General features: G+C 35.8%; 1 protein-coding gene across 1 annotated transcript in view; it reads right to left on the reverse strand.

Moving 5' to 3' along the window:
* Nucleotides 1–17,491, reverse strand: part of LOC117120669 — a 36,549-nt gene continuing 19,058 nt past the window's right edge. The window contains exons 11-19 of the mRNA XM_033265692.1: nt 15,294–15,362; nt 14,217–14,357; nt 4,203–4,271; nt 3,281–3,355; nt 2,990–3,061; nt 2,779–2,841; nt 2,528–2,659; nt 374–2,061; nt 1–219 (exon numbers count right to left, since the gene is read on the reverse strand). Coding sequence (XP_033121583.1) covers nt 44–219; nt 374–2,061; nt 2,528–2,659; nt 2,779–2,841; nt 2,990–3,061; nt 3,281–3,355; nt 4,203–4,271; nt 14,217–14,357; nt 15,294–15,362 — 2,485 coding nt within the window. The 3' untranslated portion in view covers nt 1–43. The remainder of the gene's footprint in view (nt 220–373; nt 2,062–2,527; nt 2,660–2,778; nt 2,842–2,989; nt 3,062–3,280; nt 3,356–4,202; nt 4,272–14,216; nt 14,358–15,293; nt 15,363–17,491) is intronic.

Below are 17,491 nucleotides of genomic sequence, written 5' to 3' on the forward strand. Positions count from 1 at the left end.
TGGAACTTGATATACATAAAAATGAAGTTTAAAATGCATTTCGTCACATACACAACATCTCACGGTGCGATGTATTAACAGAAACTGTAGCGTCCTGGTACGTCAAATGATTTTCGTCGTCAGTGTAATCCAAGTCTGCGTCATCGGACGTACTCATCGGTTCGAAATGGTGATTCCATTCTTCCCAAATGTCTCTTTTAACTTTTGTCATCAAATCAACTGAAAAAAAAAAAAAAAAATTAAGTTATGTGAACGACAATTTGCCATTGCCTTGTAAGCAATATGAAGTGTATTATATGTTTTTAAAAAAAAATTATTATTAGGCCTACTACCTGCTAAACAAATATAAAATATCTTTAAAATGTGAACATACCAATAACCACGAACAATATGGACAAGTTAAGAAGTAGCAGAATAAAGGGTGTTATATCATGAAGTACAGAAATCGTGTTGTCTGCCATGTACAGTGTCTCATCCAAGGCGATGATCGCGCCAACCGACAAATTAACGATTACGTAGACCAGTGTCAGCAATTGAAACCTCTGATCTGATTTAGCCTTCAGTGGTTCAACATACAGATGTATTGCAATCAGAATGGTAGTGACGAATAGCGAATAAGACATGTTTGACTCTTGGTCGTCTTTGAAGTTGGCAATAAAAGCGAGAACGGCCTTGTTGTACATCTCAAATATTTCCCAGTACCAAAACTTATCGCTATATGGTCTACTGAAGAACTTCCATTCTAGAGTTTCTGGTTGTTCTTCAGGACGCTTGTATCGGCAATACAATACAATAATAACGAAAATAGGAAAATATAACACGTACACCAAAGAACAATAAACAATGTTCTTGTTAAAGTCATACACTGATCCATCTTCTACATCGATGGAGTAGTCAGAAGTCAATACTCTCTTTTTGTCTCCGCCGTCTTCAGTAACGTAAAATGTACGAATTGACCATGGTCCTACCGCCATGATGTTGGAGCAAGTGCTGGCATAAGTCAAGTACAGTATCATAATTATGATTGACAGGCATTTGTCTTTAAGGTGATGAGCAGAGAGGTCACCCCTGTATCGATTTAGAATGTGCCAAAGGAAGAAGACCAGAGATGTCAATGCCACGATAATGAAAGGTGTCGCTATTGCAATATAGAGAAGTGTGTATGCGTTCCAAGAGTCTGAAAAAATACATCTCGGGCTGAGAATATTGATGTAGCGAACAATGTCCAGATATTGAAGGCTTTCTCCAACTGATTGGAAGTCTTCTGGCCAATGAATTTCATTCACTTCAGACAGTATTCCAAGAATTTGATAAAAATTGATTGCGATCTTCATATGAATCATGAAGGAACCTATGCCATTTCTTCCTCTTCCTCGTCTGTCCAGTTTCCACACGACGTATCCGACAGACGTCAACACAATTGTGACAGCAACAAAGACAGTGACTATTACACCAATGTGCTGACATTTAAAGCATTCATTGAATAATTGGTAATGGTTATGGCTGCACGCTGCACACAACCATCCCGAATAACCTTTAGAACAGTTGGCATTGATTCCGCCACCATTACAACTTTTAATACGGGGACAAGCGTGAACAGCCGGTAACAGTCCGATGTATGTTGTCTCTTTTAAGACATCAGGATCTTTAATATTGAATCTATCACTTTTCAAATTTGCTACAAATTGGCTGTAGTTCTCAAAACTTCCGGGAGCAGCTGGAAATTTCCAAGACCACCAGTATCCTTGAATCAAACGCTGAACGCCATCTGTGCAGTCGACACCTTCAGGACAATGTACGCATGGGCCGTAACGATCAGTACGATGGAAGTTACGTAGACAGTCACAAGCATTAAGATTTGCCAATTGATCTGTTTTTGTTCCAGTTGGACATGCTTGGCAATCAGCAACAGAGCCTGCACCACTACGAGGCGAGAAAGTTCCAAGTGGACAACGCTTACAGTTTGCTGTATAATTTCCCTTCTCAACGAATCCTAGCAGATCCTGATAAAATCCTCCTAAATACAGTATAAGGAACATAATTTTCAAAACATAAAGTTTTCTTGAAATGGTTTTTAAATTTAGGCAGATAAATCGAATGCGCTTGAACAAACTTTATGTTCAAATTACTGCAAAACTATTTTGCTTCGAACTTTCCTCGGAAAAAGAAAAGCTTTTATTATTTATGCTCAGGGCCCAAACTAGCCCCACTACCTCCCTAAGCTGGTCGAACGTTTCGTCTGGGTCTGTACCCTAGCTGCACTGATGGGGCCTGAATGGCCGAAACGGACCCGTCTGCAAGATATTGGGATTTCTTCCAGTGGATACTTAATTTATTTTTGTCATTCTGATCAGATTTTTCTCTACTGTTCCGTTTTAATTTTAAATTGTTTTGCATTATGTGGCCGTTTGTTGTTTTATGGGTTTTCCCATTTGCCTGTTTTCCTTTATATAATTAAAAAATCTCTATTGAGATCCAGCGGGCCGCCATTGATACACGGTAGACATTGTATCTTTTATTGTCAAACTGTCCATAGTATCCTGGTCGGCAAGGCGAACATTCACCATCACTGCTACAAACAATGCCATATAATCGGATCTTATAATTCAACAGGATTATTTTGTCAATTACAATAGTTGTTGTATCTGTCATACAGTAACTGAGAAATAAATGATAAACATTAATGATTTATTTGTTTATATACATATTGGAATGAATAACGGTGTAGGCATATTTATTGTACCAGTTTATCCGCAATTAAAAAAACGAAATATTTACCCATTAAATATCTTTTCAGAAAATACTGAAGGGATATTCCTGAGGTTCTCGCAAGTTAGATATCTATAAAAAAAGACATTTTTTTTTACAAATAACTTAATCAGTGTATTATAATTCAAAGTATGCTCTTACCAACTGTAAAAAATGTAATATGAATATTAAAATATAAAAAAATAATTTAGGTGAAGAAATTCATGATTCTTATACATACACAGTTGAGTTTTGTGCCGTATGAGAAAACGCGTTGTTTTCTATTACCTGTATTGGGTTGTCGTAAATGTATCTGCGAAAAGTAAATTAGGCGTATTATAATGAACGGACGAATGAATGAATAAAATAATTAACACATTCCACACGTATATGTTTATATGTATAAGTATGTGTGTTTATATATTATGTATATGCTTTGCAGAGTTATATTTTCGAGTTTTGTTTTAAATAATTGTCTATTGCATAGGCCTATGAATGAAAAATGTCATTATATTATTTTCTTCAAGCTTACAGGTAGTCTATTGTGCCCATCTCCACGTAAAATGTTTTATTCGTTATGTGACTCAAGAAATTTCCCTGTACGAAACTGTAAATTAAAAGAAAATGACAATGAATTACTATCATGATGCTCATATTTTGCGTTTTATTAAGGGACTATTGACTTGGATCTTGTTATGTAGATATCACTTAAGCCGTTAAAGAAGAAAACATCAAGAATAATGTTTGAAAATCTTGAACCACTCACCAATTTTGTCAAGGGCTTTTATCTGTACAAATAAAAGTCCTTTATTCAATCGCTCCCTTAAACAAAATAAAATCAGGGGCTGCACCTGTGGGTAGCATGGGCCCGAGCCTACCCACTGAAGAAGAAAGACGTTTTAAAGTCTGCCGGGACACATTTTAATTATAATAATATTCTAAGCCATAGAGTACTGGCATGACTGGGCATCTTGATGTGAAATAACTTATTCTGTTTTACCTCAGCCCCAATCATGGTGGGGTGGGGCTGAGGTGTTTGTGGCCTATCTGTCAGGGAACAATGTAACACCTTTAGGGAAATGCTAATGCACCTCTGAAGAAAACTAAGTTGCGAACTTCCAATGAGACACAGAAAGCAAATGATTATAGGAATTGACCTTTCAAGAGCGTCAATCAAAATTTAACTGACCAGACAGAACAGAGTAAGGCTAGGCACTTTTCCCAAACACGTGTTGTCTTGTCCCACAACGCACGTCCCTTCGTACGCTTACACAGTTGCTTTGTGGGACCTTAGCAACAATCAATATCCAATGGACGGAAGGGTCCTCTGAACTGCGTCAAATTGACTAAAATGTTTCGTCGTTCATATTTTTTATAAGCTAATAATTTTTCAAATACATGATACTGTTATGTGAAGCGCTTAGAGGCCTTGTTATTAAATTTGTAATACTTACAGGTGTGTAATACTGGTTCCATTAAATGCACCGTCTGCAATATACGTTATGTTATTTTGGAGAAGCAAACTGGCAAAAACAAGATATAATCTGTTAATAAATCTCAATAAATGGCATTCAATTGCACACCGACCGGACGCTTCATCATAGGCCTCGCGTGTGACAAGCTCATAAATCGGGCGAGTTTGCACGCCTGCCGGACCTCTTTCAATCCGTCGGCAACAATTTGACTTACCCACACTCTGGCTGCTGTCGATCCGCTCGAGTCCGCTCGGCCTAGCCAAACAGAGTAGCCAGTCCCTAAAACCAGGCTTAAGCTTACAAAAATAATGGGTTGTTACATTTTGGATACAAATTTTCCCTTTTGCATGGTGATAGGGCATAATGTCGGGATACCAAAACTACGTTACTGGAAATCTCATCTGATTTGACCTCAATTTTAATAGTTTTATTGAAAAAAAACATGAAATTGCCATATATCTAAGTAATTTTCATGCAAAATCGCTCAGAATTTTCATAAAATTCATGTTTTTGGGCAAAAATATCAAATGGTCATATCTCTGCAACACTTGGGAAAATATAGGTAAAAACCATCTGGAAAATATAGTTCATTATTAATTAGGCCTTGACATGGATCTAGGCTGGTTTCCCCCGGACATTCCCCACCCCCGGACACTTTCCCTCGGTATTTCCCCTGTCTCTTATACACATCTAGATGTGTTCCGGACTGTTTCCCCTAGGACAATTCCCCTCCCCAAATATTTCCCCCTCCATTATAAAACACGAATTTATATACAAGGGATACATCAAGATTCATATCATCTCTTTTATTTAATCTGTATTAAATCGACTGCACAAGTAACAACAATATTTAAATGGTAATATTTAAGTAGCAACAACAAACAGAACAAAATATGAATTATATAGGCCTACATAAGCAAATACCACGGGGAGGGGGAAATTTCCGGGGGGAAATACCGGGGAAAAATTGTCCAGGGGTTAATGTCCGTGGGTGGGCAAAAAGCCTACTCCGCTTGACATATGTTTATTGAGATGTTACTGTATTGGCACATTGTAGGGGTTACTGGAAATATTATTTGACTTCTGTGACTTTTGACCTAAATTTTTGTTTTTTTTTATTGAAAAAAAACATGAAATTGCCATATCTTTGTAATACTTTGTTCTATTGAAATACTTTTTGTGTCAAATTGTCCAAAAGACACAAATTTATATTTGCTCTAATACAACATGAAAAGTAATGCTTACTGAGAATTTCATCAAAATAATATGAAAATTCTATATTTCTGAAAAATACAGCTAATTATTAGGCATTGACATAAGTTTATTGAGATGTTACAATAGTGACCTTTGTATCATTTTGTATATTCTGTTTTATGTATGTGATCCTTCGTTTAGTTTTTGTCTAACTTCTATACTAATTTTTGCATCGAGAAGACGAATTTTAATTTTTTTTTTTTTTTGTGCTAGTGACAATAAAAGAATCTTGTATCTTGTATAGTGGTAGAACACATTGTGGGGTACAAAATCTAAGTGCAATGATGATGATATACAGTAAAAAGTGATGATTATGATGGAGAGCCTAATGATGTTGTGGAATTATAATAGGGATAATAATAATGGAGGATGATGATAGTAATAACTATGCTGATTATATGATGATGATTATAAGGTGATAAAAATAACAATGATAAAGGATGACAATGTTGATAGTGCGATAACGGAGGACGATGATGATAGGTGATGATGATAAAGTATATCATGGAGATAATAAAAAAAATTCACGAAAACTATGTTAGTGATGTACTGTATGTCAGAGTGTCGACGATGGAGGATGATTTAGAGAGTTGATGATGATAAAAATGGATGCTGATGATGATGATGATGATTACGGATGGAAATCATGATGATTATGAAGATGATGGAGGAGGAGGAGGAGGATGATGATAACAACAATAATGGTGATGGTGATGATGATTATGCAGAAGGATGGTTTAAAATGATTGAAGATGATGATGATTATAATGATGAGGAATGACTTTTGTTTTGATAATTAAGGATGGTAATTTTTTTTCTGGATGAATATGTTGATTGAATATGATGGTGATAGTGATGACAATAAAAAAACTACTACGCTGGAAAACGATAATGGGGGATGATGACGATGATGATGACAGTGACATGATGATGATGGAAAATTGCGATATTGGATGATAATAAATGATGATAATATATGATATGATGATAATCATTCTAAAAAATTACAATTAGAGAATGAAATATGGTGATGTCTGATAATGGGGATGATAATTGTTGATGACGATTTATGGAAGAAGAAGATGATGATGATATATCATCATTCAATATTGTTATCTTTTATCAACATTACAATCACCATCATCATTACCGGTATAACCTAGTATCATCGTAATCCTCCATCACCATCATCATCTGTCATTATTGTCCTCCTTCAGCATAATAATTTTCTATTATCGTCACCATCATTTTTGTCACCATCCAGCGTCATAGTTATCATCATTTATCATTCTCCATCATTATGGATGATGATTTATGGAAGAAGACAATGATGGTATAAATTTTACATTTTGTTTTTTAAATATTTTAAGGGAAATATTTCAATATACAATGTCAAGTCCTAAATATCTGACCTAACAAACCAGGGACGTATCCAGGGGTGGGGGGAGCCGTAGGAGCAGCGGCTCCCCCCCCCCCTTGTACACAGTGTTAAAATTTTAAAGCTTATTCTTGAGTCAATACAAATTCTTTCCTGGGATCACTTAAAATGAATACTTCTAAACATGTAAATATGCATCAGTACACGTTATACATAGGCCTAATAGAACACATAAGCCTAAGCGGTGATTAAAAAAATCTTAAATCCATAAATCTCAGGCCAGGTCTTTTAAGATAGAAATGCGATACTGTGGTTCAATTTCGTTTTTATCCTTTTGCAAGTTTCTTTAAATGTTTGTTTAATAATACTATTACTACTGTAATAGTAATAATAATAACAATGATGATGATGACGATAGTAATAATTGATATTAATATTAATAACAATAAAAAAAATTGTGCTAAATGCGAAAAAAAGTCGTGATTTGTTGATCATAATATAGTATATATAGTTAAAGCTTAGTAAGCTATAATTAGGCCTAAGTTGTCCTGGATATTAAGTAGATCCCTGATAAAAGATCATCAGAAATTTGTTGGCGTTTCATTTTGACTATAATGGTAATGTGATGATGATGAATTTTACTATATAAAAGTGTCATTTCCGGCCATTTCGAGAGGTACTATTTCCTCAAATGTTCTCACCTCAGCCACAGCCATGGTGGGGCTGAGGTGGTTGTGAAATCATGTTTTTGAAGTAGGCCTATGTAAAGTACATACTCAAAGACAATATTTTAAAGCTTTTTTTCTATGATTTTTTTTCCTATGGTATATCCCACACACATTAATAAGAATGAGATCTCTATGGTAAATAATACTACTACTAATAGTAATAATAATAATAACAATGATGATAATGACGATAGTAATAATTGATAATAATATTGATAGCAATAAAAAGTGAAGAAAATTGTGCTAAACGCGAAAAAAAAGTCGTGATTTGTTGATCATACTATAGTATATATAGTTAAAGCTTAGTAAGCTATAATTAGGCCTAAGTTGTCCTGAATATTAAGTAGATTCCTGATAAAAGATCATGAGAAATTTGTTGGCGTTTCATTTTGACTATAATGGTATTGTGATGACGATGAATTTTATTATATAAAAGTGTCATTTCCGGCCATCTCGAGAGGTACCATTTCCTCAAATTTTCTCACTTTAGCCCCAGCCATGGTGTGGTTGAGGTGGTTGTGAAATCACGTTTTTGAAGTAGGCCTATGTAAAGTACGTACTCAAAGACAATGTTTTTAAGCTTTGTTTTCTATGGTGTATACACACACATTAATAAGATCTCTATGGTTGTCAAAAATCCCTGATAAAAGATCATGAGAATTTCTTTTGGCGCTTCATTTTGACTAATGGTGATGTGATGATGATGAATTTTACTAAAAGTGTCATTTCTGGCCATCTAGAGGTACTATTTCCTCAAATTTTCTCACCTCAGCTCCAACCATTGTGGGGCTGGGGTGGGTGTCGACTTACAAAATTCTCTCCCCCTCCACCATTCAAAACAAATCTGTGCCCTTCCCTGGGTATGACATTAAACTCCATCGAGTCGGCTCCTGATGTATGTCTTAGTGACTGCTATTTGTTTTTAGGATGTGATCTGGTTTTTCATGTCCATTTTTCGTGATTATGACTATTCTGGATAAAGAATGTTTTGAGCAGAGGTGGATTCAAGGCACCCCCCTTCATTTTTTTAAGGAAAAAAAAGGAAAAATATATTCAAATTGAAGTGCGAAAGTGTAATTTCCGGCCATCTAGAGATGCCCTAATCATAAATTTTCTTACCTCAGCCATGGTGGGGCTGAGATGGGTGGTTCCTCGGTCTGTGAAAGTCCCTCCCTGGTTCATCTCTCTTTTGAATTCCTGGATCTGCCACTGTTGATTTATTATATAATTATTTTTGCGCTTATTTATAATGCGTCTATTGCAATTTTCACTTTATCCTCTCAAACAGTCCTAAGAACGTTCAGAGTGCGCTACTTCACAGGGGGATTTGTCCCCTTGACCCCGCCGGGGTCATACGTAATTCGCATAGCGGCTCCCCCACTTTCAAAATCCTGGCTACGTCCCTGTAACAAACTGTACTTTACAGAAATGTGGCTTTTTATAGGCCTATATTTAATTTGCCCAAAAACATGATTTTAAGGAATTTCTCAGTAAGCATTAAGGTACGTTTTATGGCAAATTTTGTATTAGAGCAAATAAATTGATACCAAAATCAATTCAATATACCAAAACGTTAAAGAGATATGGTAACTTTATTTTTTTAAAATAAAAAACATAAAAATTGAGGTCAAAGTTCACAGAGGTCAAATCAGATTTCCAGTAACTTGGATTTTGTACCCGGCATCATATGCTACCATTAAGCCAAAGGGCAAATTTGTATTTACTATTGTTCCATCTCAATAAATGTAACATATCAATGCCAAACACATGATTTTAAAGAAATTCTCAGCAAGCATTAGTTTTCATGGAAAAGGTTATATTAATAATGTAGTGGATATTTATAAGGCGCTGGTATCCACATGGTGCAATCATGATGCCAGAGCCAAGCAAGAGTGGAAAAATTAAGGAAGATATAGTGCAAGAAAGAGGAGATTAATTGGGGAAGTGTATTAGAGCAAAATATAATATGTTGCGTTGCAGAGATATGTCTATTTCATATTTTTGCCCCAAAACATGTTTTTAAGTAAAATAATAATAATAATATTAACAATAATAATAATAATAATAATAATAATAATAATAATAATAATAATAATTGAGAATTTATATAGCGCGAATTATATAACAATGTTAAAATCAAATGCTCTTTAGACTGAAAGTTATGAAACATGTTTTTTAGGTAAAAATAATAATAATAATTATCTTAATATTAATAATAATAATAATAATAATAATAATAATAATAATAATAATAATTGAGAATTTATATAGCGCGAATTATAAAACAATGTGAAAATCAAATTCACTTTAGACTGAAAGTTATGATGTTTCCTTAAAACATAATGTTTTGATGTTGTGGATATTGTAGAAGATTGCTGAAATGTGAAAGATCTGTTACCGATGAGGTCAAGGATCACAGAGGTCAAATCAGATTTCTGGTAAGTTCTATTTTACCCCACATTATGTTCTACCACTTTGCCAAAGGGCAAATTAGTATTCACTACTGTAACATCTCATTAAACACACGTCAAGGCCTGATAACAAATAAAATAGGCCTATGGCATTTTCATATAAATTACCCAAAAACACGATTTAAAAAAAAATCTGGGTAAGCATTAGTTTTCATGGAAAAGTTGTATTAGTATTTGTATTTAGGCACACTTTATTCAAACATTGAATACACGGCCACATGGCCCAACAGGTAAAACATAACTGGCACGCAAACCAGAGTCACCATGAAAAAATCTTGAGGAACATGCAACGGAATTTAATCACTTTTTTTTTTTGTATAATCATTTATTTTATTATTACACCTAATTTACTTATTTATTTACTTAATTTGGTAAAGTAGGCGTTCAACCATCCTTAAGTTTTTGTGTACCCTAACATCCACAGTCACCCAAGGACACACCAGTAAATGCTGCCTGGTGAGGTTTACGGAATTACCGCACAGCTTACATGAGCAATCATTATTAATGTGGTAACAATTAGCTATGCTACACCAAAGGTTATGGTAAGCCGTCCCTATCCTATTAGAGCAAATATAAATGTATGTCTTCTGAACAATTTGACACCAAAATTACTGTAGGCCTAAGAGTTTCAGAGATATGACATTTCATATTTTTGTCCAAAAACATTATTTTTAGCACAAATCTCGATAAGCATTGGATTTCATGCAAAATGTTGTATTAGAGCAATGACTTATAACTGTTACCAGGATAGGAAGCTGGCTGGTTTAAGCCGTCTAACTTGAATTAGCCTTATATGCGGTATTGTTATGCTAATGAGCCAGATAAGCACAATCTGCACATGCTCAGAAAAACAAAACTTTCCTTTGCCACACTGTGGCCCGCACTGCGTATCGGCTAGGCGTACAGCTAGGCCTGCCAAGGATTGCGGTATGGTAAACAAAGAAAAGGTGTATTAAAATCAAAAGTTGGCGTTTGTGAGCAATACATTTTAATTTTATAAGTAAGTAGTAAGTATATGAATAATTTTAATGCACTAGTTAGTTGATAACTTCATTCTAATTTGTTTTGGGTCTTTTTTCTGCATTTTTATAAGCGGTTAGACATGGCCTAGGCTAGCCAACAAAACAAATCACATCAATTTAAAATCAAATTTGTGAACATACTTGCCTTATATCTTAAATAGCAGGTGATTTTATTGGTAGATTAGTTTGTTTTTAAGTGTGTAAGTACGATTGATTTGCATGCCAAGTGAAATTAGTACCATTATTTTGCTTTGTTTTATCGCACCATAATTTTCGGTAGGCCTAGCTGTTCGCCAAGCCGATACGCAGTGCGGGCCGCAGTGACTAAGGAAAATTTTGTTTTTCTGAGCATGTGCAGATTGTGCTTATCTGGCTTATTAGCATAACAATACCGCACATAAGGCACTTAAACCATGGAGAAAATAAAATCTATTTTATTTTCTCCATGCTTAAACCAACCAGCTTCCTATCCTGGTAACAGTTAGTCCTTGATTAGAGCGAATATAAATGTGCGTGTTCTGATGAGCAATTTGACACCAACACTCTTTCAATAGACCAAAGCATTACAGAGATATTGCAATTTTATTTTTTTTTTCAATAAAAGCATAACAATTTAGATCAAGGGTCACAGAGGTCAAATCAGATTTCCATTTTCTTGGTTTTGGTACCCCCCACATCATGCTACCACCATGCCAAAGGGCAAATTTGTATATGGACCGCACTAAAGTCAAAAAGATCCCCTTGAGTTGGCTCTGTCGGCATTTGCGGCCGGAAATTATATAGCATTCTAAATTCTGCATCTTACTTGCGATCAGCACCAAATATGAAGAGGACTGAAATATTGCAAATGTGTAAAAATCGAAAGTAAATCGGTCTAGTAGTTTTTGAGCTATGCGCCTGGAAGGACACACACCACACACAGACGCTATTGCAATACCCTTCACTCACCTCTCCTTCCAGGGGCGGGTCCAGCAGCAGGCCACGTGGGCCCATGCCCCCATCCTCTCTCGTTAGTCACGCCGAAATATTAAAAAAAAAAATTGTGAAGAGTTAAAGAGAAGAAAGAGATAAAAAATAAACAAATAATGTTGAATTTTCGATTGATTGAGGACGAACACAACGCTATATCCCCGACACCAATTTTTTCCAACTATTTCGTAAATCAGGCTGTCTAAAAGGCCAAAGACGGAGATCTAAAGATGAAGTTTTTTTTACCTGGAATGTAGTACCCAGCTATAGAACAGCTATCCATACTCAGTGGCGCAACGCCTCTGTGCTCTCGTGCGGCGGTCCGCGGGAGGTCAACTTCGGCCGCGGACAATATCGGCCGCGCACCGTCGAACGCGAAGCAACTTTTTTTCGTAGGTAAATTTGGTAATATGTCATTCATAACGCTTCTTATAGACCATATTTTGCGCATGCGCTACTTTCAAGTCGACGTCAGCCTGATATCAGCTGCTCTGTACATTATCACGATAGGACCTAGTTTTCAGCGCTTGTATGGGCCTTGTATTTGAATCAATGCAAAAATGAAACCAGTGATTGAATTGACTCAGTTGGGTTCTGAATTTTAATATATTAGCTAAATTTACTATCTGGAACACACAATTAGATAAAAAGAGGTGGAAGAGTTTAGAAGAAGGGTAGATACTGTATGTTGAACAGTAGGCTGAGGGAATTTTCACTTCCGTAGACTTCGCTTAATGGAAATGCTGATACGAATAATGATAGATAGCAGTGGCGGATCAGGGGGAGTGAATTGGGTGGCTAGCCTAGAATTCCCAAAAGAAAATTACAAGTTTTTTTTTTGGTTGCGTAAATTCTGTATTTAGGCACAGGGCGGAGGTAGCACTATTTATGGTGCGACGCTCTATGTTAACGATGAAGATGTAAGGGTAACTGACCTAAAATAGCGCCCTCTATAATTTCCGCCTTAACTGTATGGGGGAAAAAAATGCCGTCCGAATTGCTTTCAGTTCACCGGCTAGAATTTGACACATAATCTATCAGCTCGAATCAGCCTGCCCTAGCCAATAGACTCTGTCGAACGATCCGCTAGAGTTGGCTTTGCCATTCGCGACTGAAAAATATATAAATAACGTTCTAAGATCTTCCGACCAGCACCAAATTCAAGGAGGACCGAAATAATGTAATATTGTCAGTGTGTGAAAATTGAAAATTTGTCAATCGGTCCAGTAGTTTTTGAGTTATACGCCTGGAAGGACACACGCCACAGACAAACACACACACACACATAGACGCGCGCTATTTCAATAGGGTAGGCCTAATGATAATTATTATTATAATTCCTTATAATTGGTTTTCATTCAAATTGGAAATCGGAAATTTGGGGAACTCGCGGCAGCCGCAGTGCAGCGCCATCGACTTAACTACAACATAGGCCTATCATTATGGTAATTATTGTTGTATTGGCTGCTTCGGTGAACTGGTAGGCTAGTGTGGCAAGGCTGTGTTTTGTTGACAAATCGGTCGTGTGGGTAATTGTGGACGTGCTAGAGGGCGCTGTTGTTAATAATAGGAACTCTATGCAGCCTGTGTATGATTGATTGGTGTTGTTGCGATATGGCAAGGAAGAGTTAATTAAATTCAAACAAGTTAATTATTTTTTTGTATATTATTTTAGAAGTCTGTCTGAACTCTAAAAGTACACATATTAATGTAAAATGTTATAACATACCAAAATTTCATTTTTAAACACAATAGGCCTACATCAAGGAAAAAAGAAAGATGGATGTAGTGGCCACAATTACCTACACCCGTAGGTAATTGTGGACACTTGACCTAAGTATAATTAATGCTTGTTAGCTAATTAAATAATAATCTGATAATCTTGAATTATGCATGTAATTAAACACCAATAATAGTTGTTGATAATTTAAACAAACTTTCAGGTGTACAGTATAACTCAATCTACATTTTTTTAATCTATGCAAATATGCTTAAAGGTCCAAAATTCCTACCCTTACCCAATTCGAGGCAAGAAGCCAAGCGATCAGACTCCAATTAAAACCCGACACTGGCCAGGTTTGAACCAATGTCTTCAGCACAAGAAGCAGGAACAGTGATATCTTTAGTGGCAGCAGGTATATAAGTGGTATAATAAGTAGTAGTACACTTACACAAGTGTCAGAGATCCAAGACCGCTAAAATTGTCCCTTGAAATAGTTTGTATTTTATTCCTTGTTAGCACTAAGTTGCGTGGTGAATATTTTAAAACGGGTCCACTTCCAAGAGAGGAAATGTTATTCCAACTTACATCACTAAAATTGAGAAGTAAACGTGTATAAGAAGTAATAAAACTAGTTGAGAAAGCTAAATATTGTGTTGATTCACATGCATGTAAACAATTTGAATATAATAGTTAACAACAATAATACAACGACAACAAAAACAATTATATCAATAATAATGGCCATATACTGTAGTTTCATCTGATTTTGTCATCGGGACGTCACATCAGTTACATTTACCAATATTTCACGTTTATTTTGTCCGAAATTGTAGGCAACTGTATGTCCCGTTTTAGCAGATTTTAAGTTGCCTTGAATAATTTTGATATTCACGCATATTTTGGAAAGAATATTTTAGGTCAATCAGAACGAATCAAGAAATGGAACATACTTTCTTTATTTGCATAGCAGTTTGATTCTGATCGGTATCTGGTAGAGCCATTATCGACTGAATCTGTCATAAGAAGGCATTATTTCTATTTTCCCATAAGACAAACAGTATCCATATTGAAATATCAAAATATTGGTTTTTTGGAAGACTGCATAGATAAGTTTTGAACATAACAGTATCAAGACTATAATTATATTGAAGAAGGATTAGTTTTAACATGGACTAATCGGGATTTTTTTAAAATTCCAATTGTTGTGGTATGTATATTAATTACTGGATATATCTACCGTGTTTTTTTGTACTTTATTTGCAAGCATCATGAGTAATATGATGTCTTTTATTGTGTATTGATGTTAATTTTATCCAAAAAATCTTGGTTTTTTATTATTATATTCATATTGAATATTATCAATGTAGATGTAGACAGGTGGTTAACAAATGTAAAATGGCTAGGCTCTTTACCCTGTAAAAATGGTTGTGACCTGAGATACAATATATAGGCTAGTTGTCACAGGTTGTTAAAGCGCTTAGTATCGTGATTTAATTGTTTAATTTAAACATTAAGAATTACGTACATGAGTTGTGTCACATGTAGCTTGAACAAAGCTCGAGGAAACACAGTTAATAAGTTGTCGAAAAGATACCTGAAACGGTAAAAAAAAACAAAAAAAACCCAATAATATATACAGTACTGCATGTTCTTCTTATCACTACCGTAGTTTATTCCAGTTGCAGCAGCAAATCTAGAAATTTGTTTAGCCGATTTTGTTTTGTTTTATTTCTTGGTAATGTATTTTTTTATTTTCGAATTGCCAATAAAATTAAAAAAACATTTTTTTAAAAATTGGTATTAGCATAGGCCTAATACCTGAACTCCTACTCCGAAGATGTTTGCTCATCTGATGTAATAAGAATAAGAAAAATTTACCTGACCGTTTTTCAGAGGGGAAAACCTTGAATTTTGAAGAACTTAAAAGTCATTAAAAGACACTTCAGAAGTCGGAAATCTCTTTTCCCACTATTTAGAACTCAACATTTTCCCGGTAAGAACCCGGAACTTCTTTCTCTTTTGGGGTTCATCAATTCATGGAAAAAAGAATACGTATGCAATACTCAATTTCTTTTATGTATATACACACATATACTAGGCCTATTTTACTGTAATAAAAATGAGAAAGTTTACCTGACCGTTTTCAATAATGGGAAAACCTTGAATTTTGAAGAACCATATAGGAATCAAAAATTTCCCGGCACCCCCCCCCCTTTATTTTTGGGGTTTTTTGGAAACATTTTGACACCCCCCACCCACCCCCAAATGTGAACCCAGATCGACGCGCCATAATCTTAGCACTAATAATCTAAAACGACATTGGAAGTTGGACGTACAGGTGGAACAGGTGGAAAAACCTGTTTGTCATTGTGAAGAAAGTTTTTAGGTATTAGTACGTCGACACCTAATACCATATCCATTTTCCATTTCATTCGGGCAACTACCCGACTTTATTCAGCCAATCAGGCCACATAAAGGAACTTAGATAACTGAACCTGTGACTGAGTATCTTTGAATAATCTTAGGAATTTATAATGCGTTGGATTTGGCCAGACAAAAAGGGAGTACAGTATAGACTCTCTTTTTTGTAAGCTGTGCAAATTAAAGGAAAATGATACTCGTCTTCTACATCGTTAGCGTCACAAAGACAGCAAAGTGATTGGGTCTGCTTCATGTCTAGTGCTTATAAGTAAGGGATGGGACCCAGTGCGGATCAGCGGTGGCACCAAGGGGAGAGGGGGGCAGGCCTCCCGCGAAGAGCTCCCCCACCCCCTTCGTCGGGGAGAAAAACCACAACTTGTCGGGGAGGAAAAAAGCTGTATTTATTTTCTATAGTAAACCTCAAAACCGATTAAATAATAATAATATTTTCGAGGGCTTCGCCCCTGGGACACTTTCGTGAAATTTTGAGCGACGCCCAGCCACGTCGGGAACATCCCTCCCCCCCTTCCCCCGTCTGGCGCCACCACTGGTGAGGAATAGAGTTATGCATCCACGGTGTTTCGTATTGGCTACTAATGAAATATATTTTCGGGTTCTCTATGAGAATTGGTTGTCAATATTTATAAAGAGTCATATGGAAAACTTTGTGGTGTTTTTTCGAATTTGCCTCCCGATTTGCCTTCGCTTGCTAAAGGTTGACTCAAGTGATGCAGCACTAGAGCGAGACCGTGTTAAGTTTTGTCTACATAGAAAATTAATTAAGGAAATGATGGTCTATTATGAATTATGAGGAAATACGTTTTCGAAGTTTAAAGTTTGTTTAAAGAATACGGGCGTTGATATTATTATTGACGAAAAATTGAGTTGGACACCACACGTTGAATATGTTAAGAAAACAGTTTCATCCAAACTTTGTATGTTAAGTAGAATAGGTAATTGTGCCCCCCCCCCCCCCCCCCCCCACCCGCCCCCCACCACAGGTTTGTAAGTTTAGCCCATCTTTGGACTATTGCTGCACACTATGGGGAGGTCATTACATATCCCACACTATGCTTAAAAAGTGTATAAAAAGAGCTGCTAGGGTGGCAGATATTTTGCACAACTCATTGGCTTTCGTTTTCTGAAAGGGTTACTTATATAAAAGCTTTGTTTTTAAATGCATTAGGCCTAACCGATTGACACCATAATAGGATGACAAACCTATTCACACCGTTATTGCAAACTCGTGAAAAAAGGCAGTCCATAAAGTTGAAAGTCCCTTTTGTGAAAAGCGAAAGTTAT

The sequence above is a fragment of the Anneissia japonica genome, unplaced genomic scaffold (assembly GCF_011630105.1).
Source record: "Anneissia japonica isolate Jap-2015-1 unplaced genomic scaffold, ASM1163010v1 scaffold288009_len375886_cov190, whole genome shotgun sequence".
NCBI lineage: Eukaryota > Metazoa > Echinodermata > Crinoidea > Comatulida > Comatulidae > Anneissia > Anneissia japonica.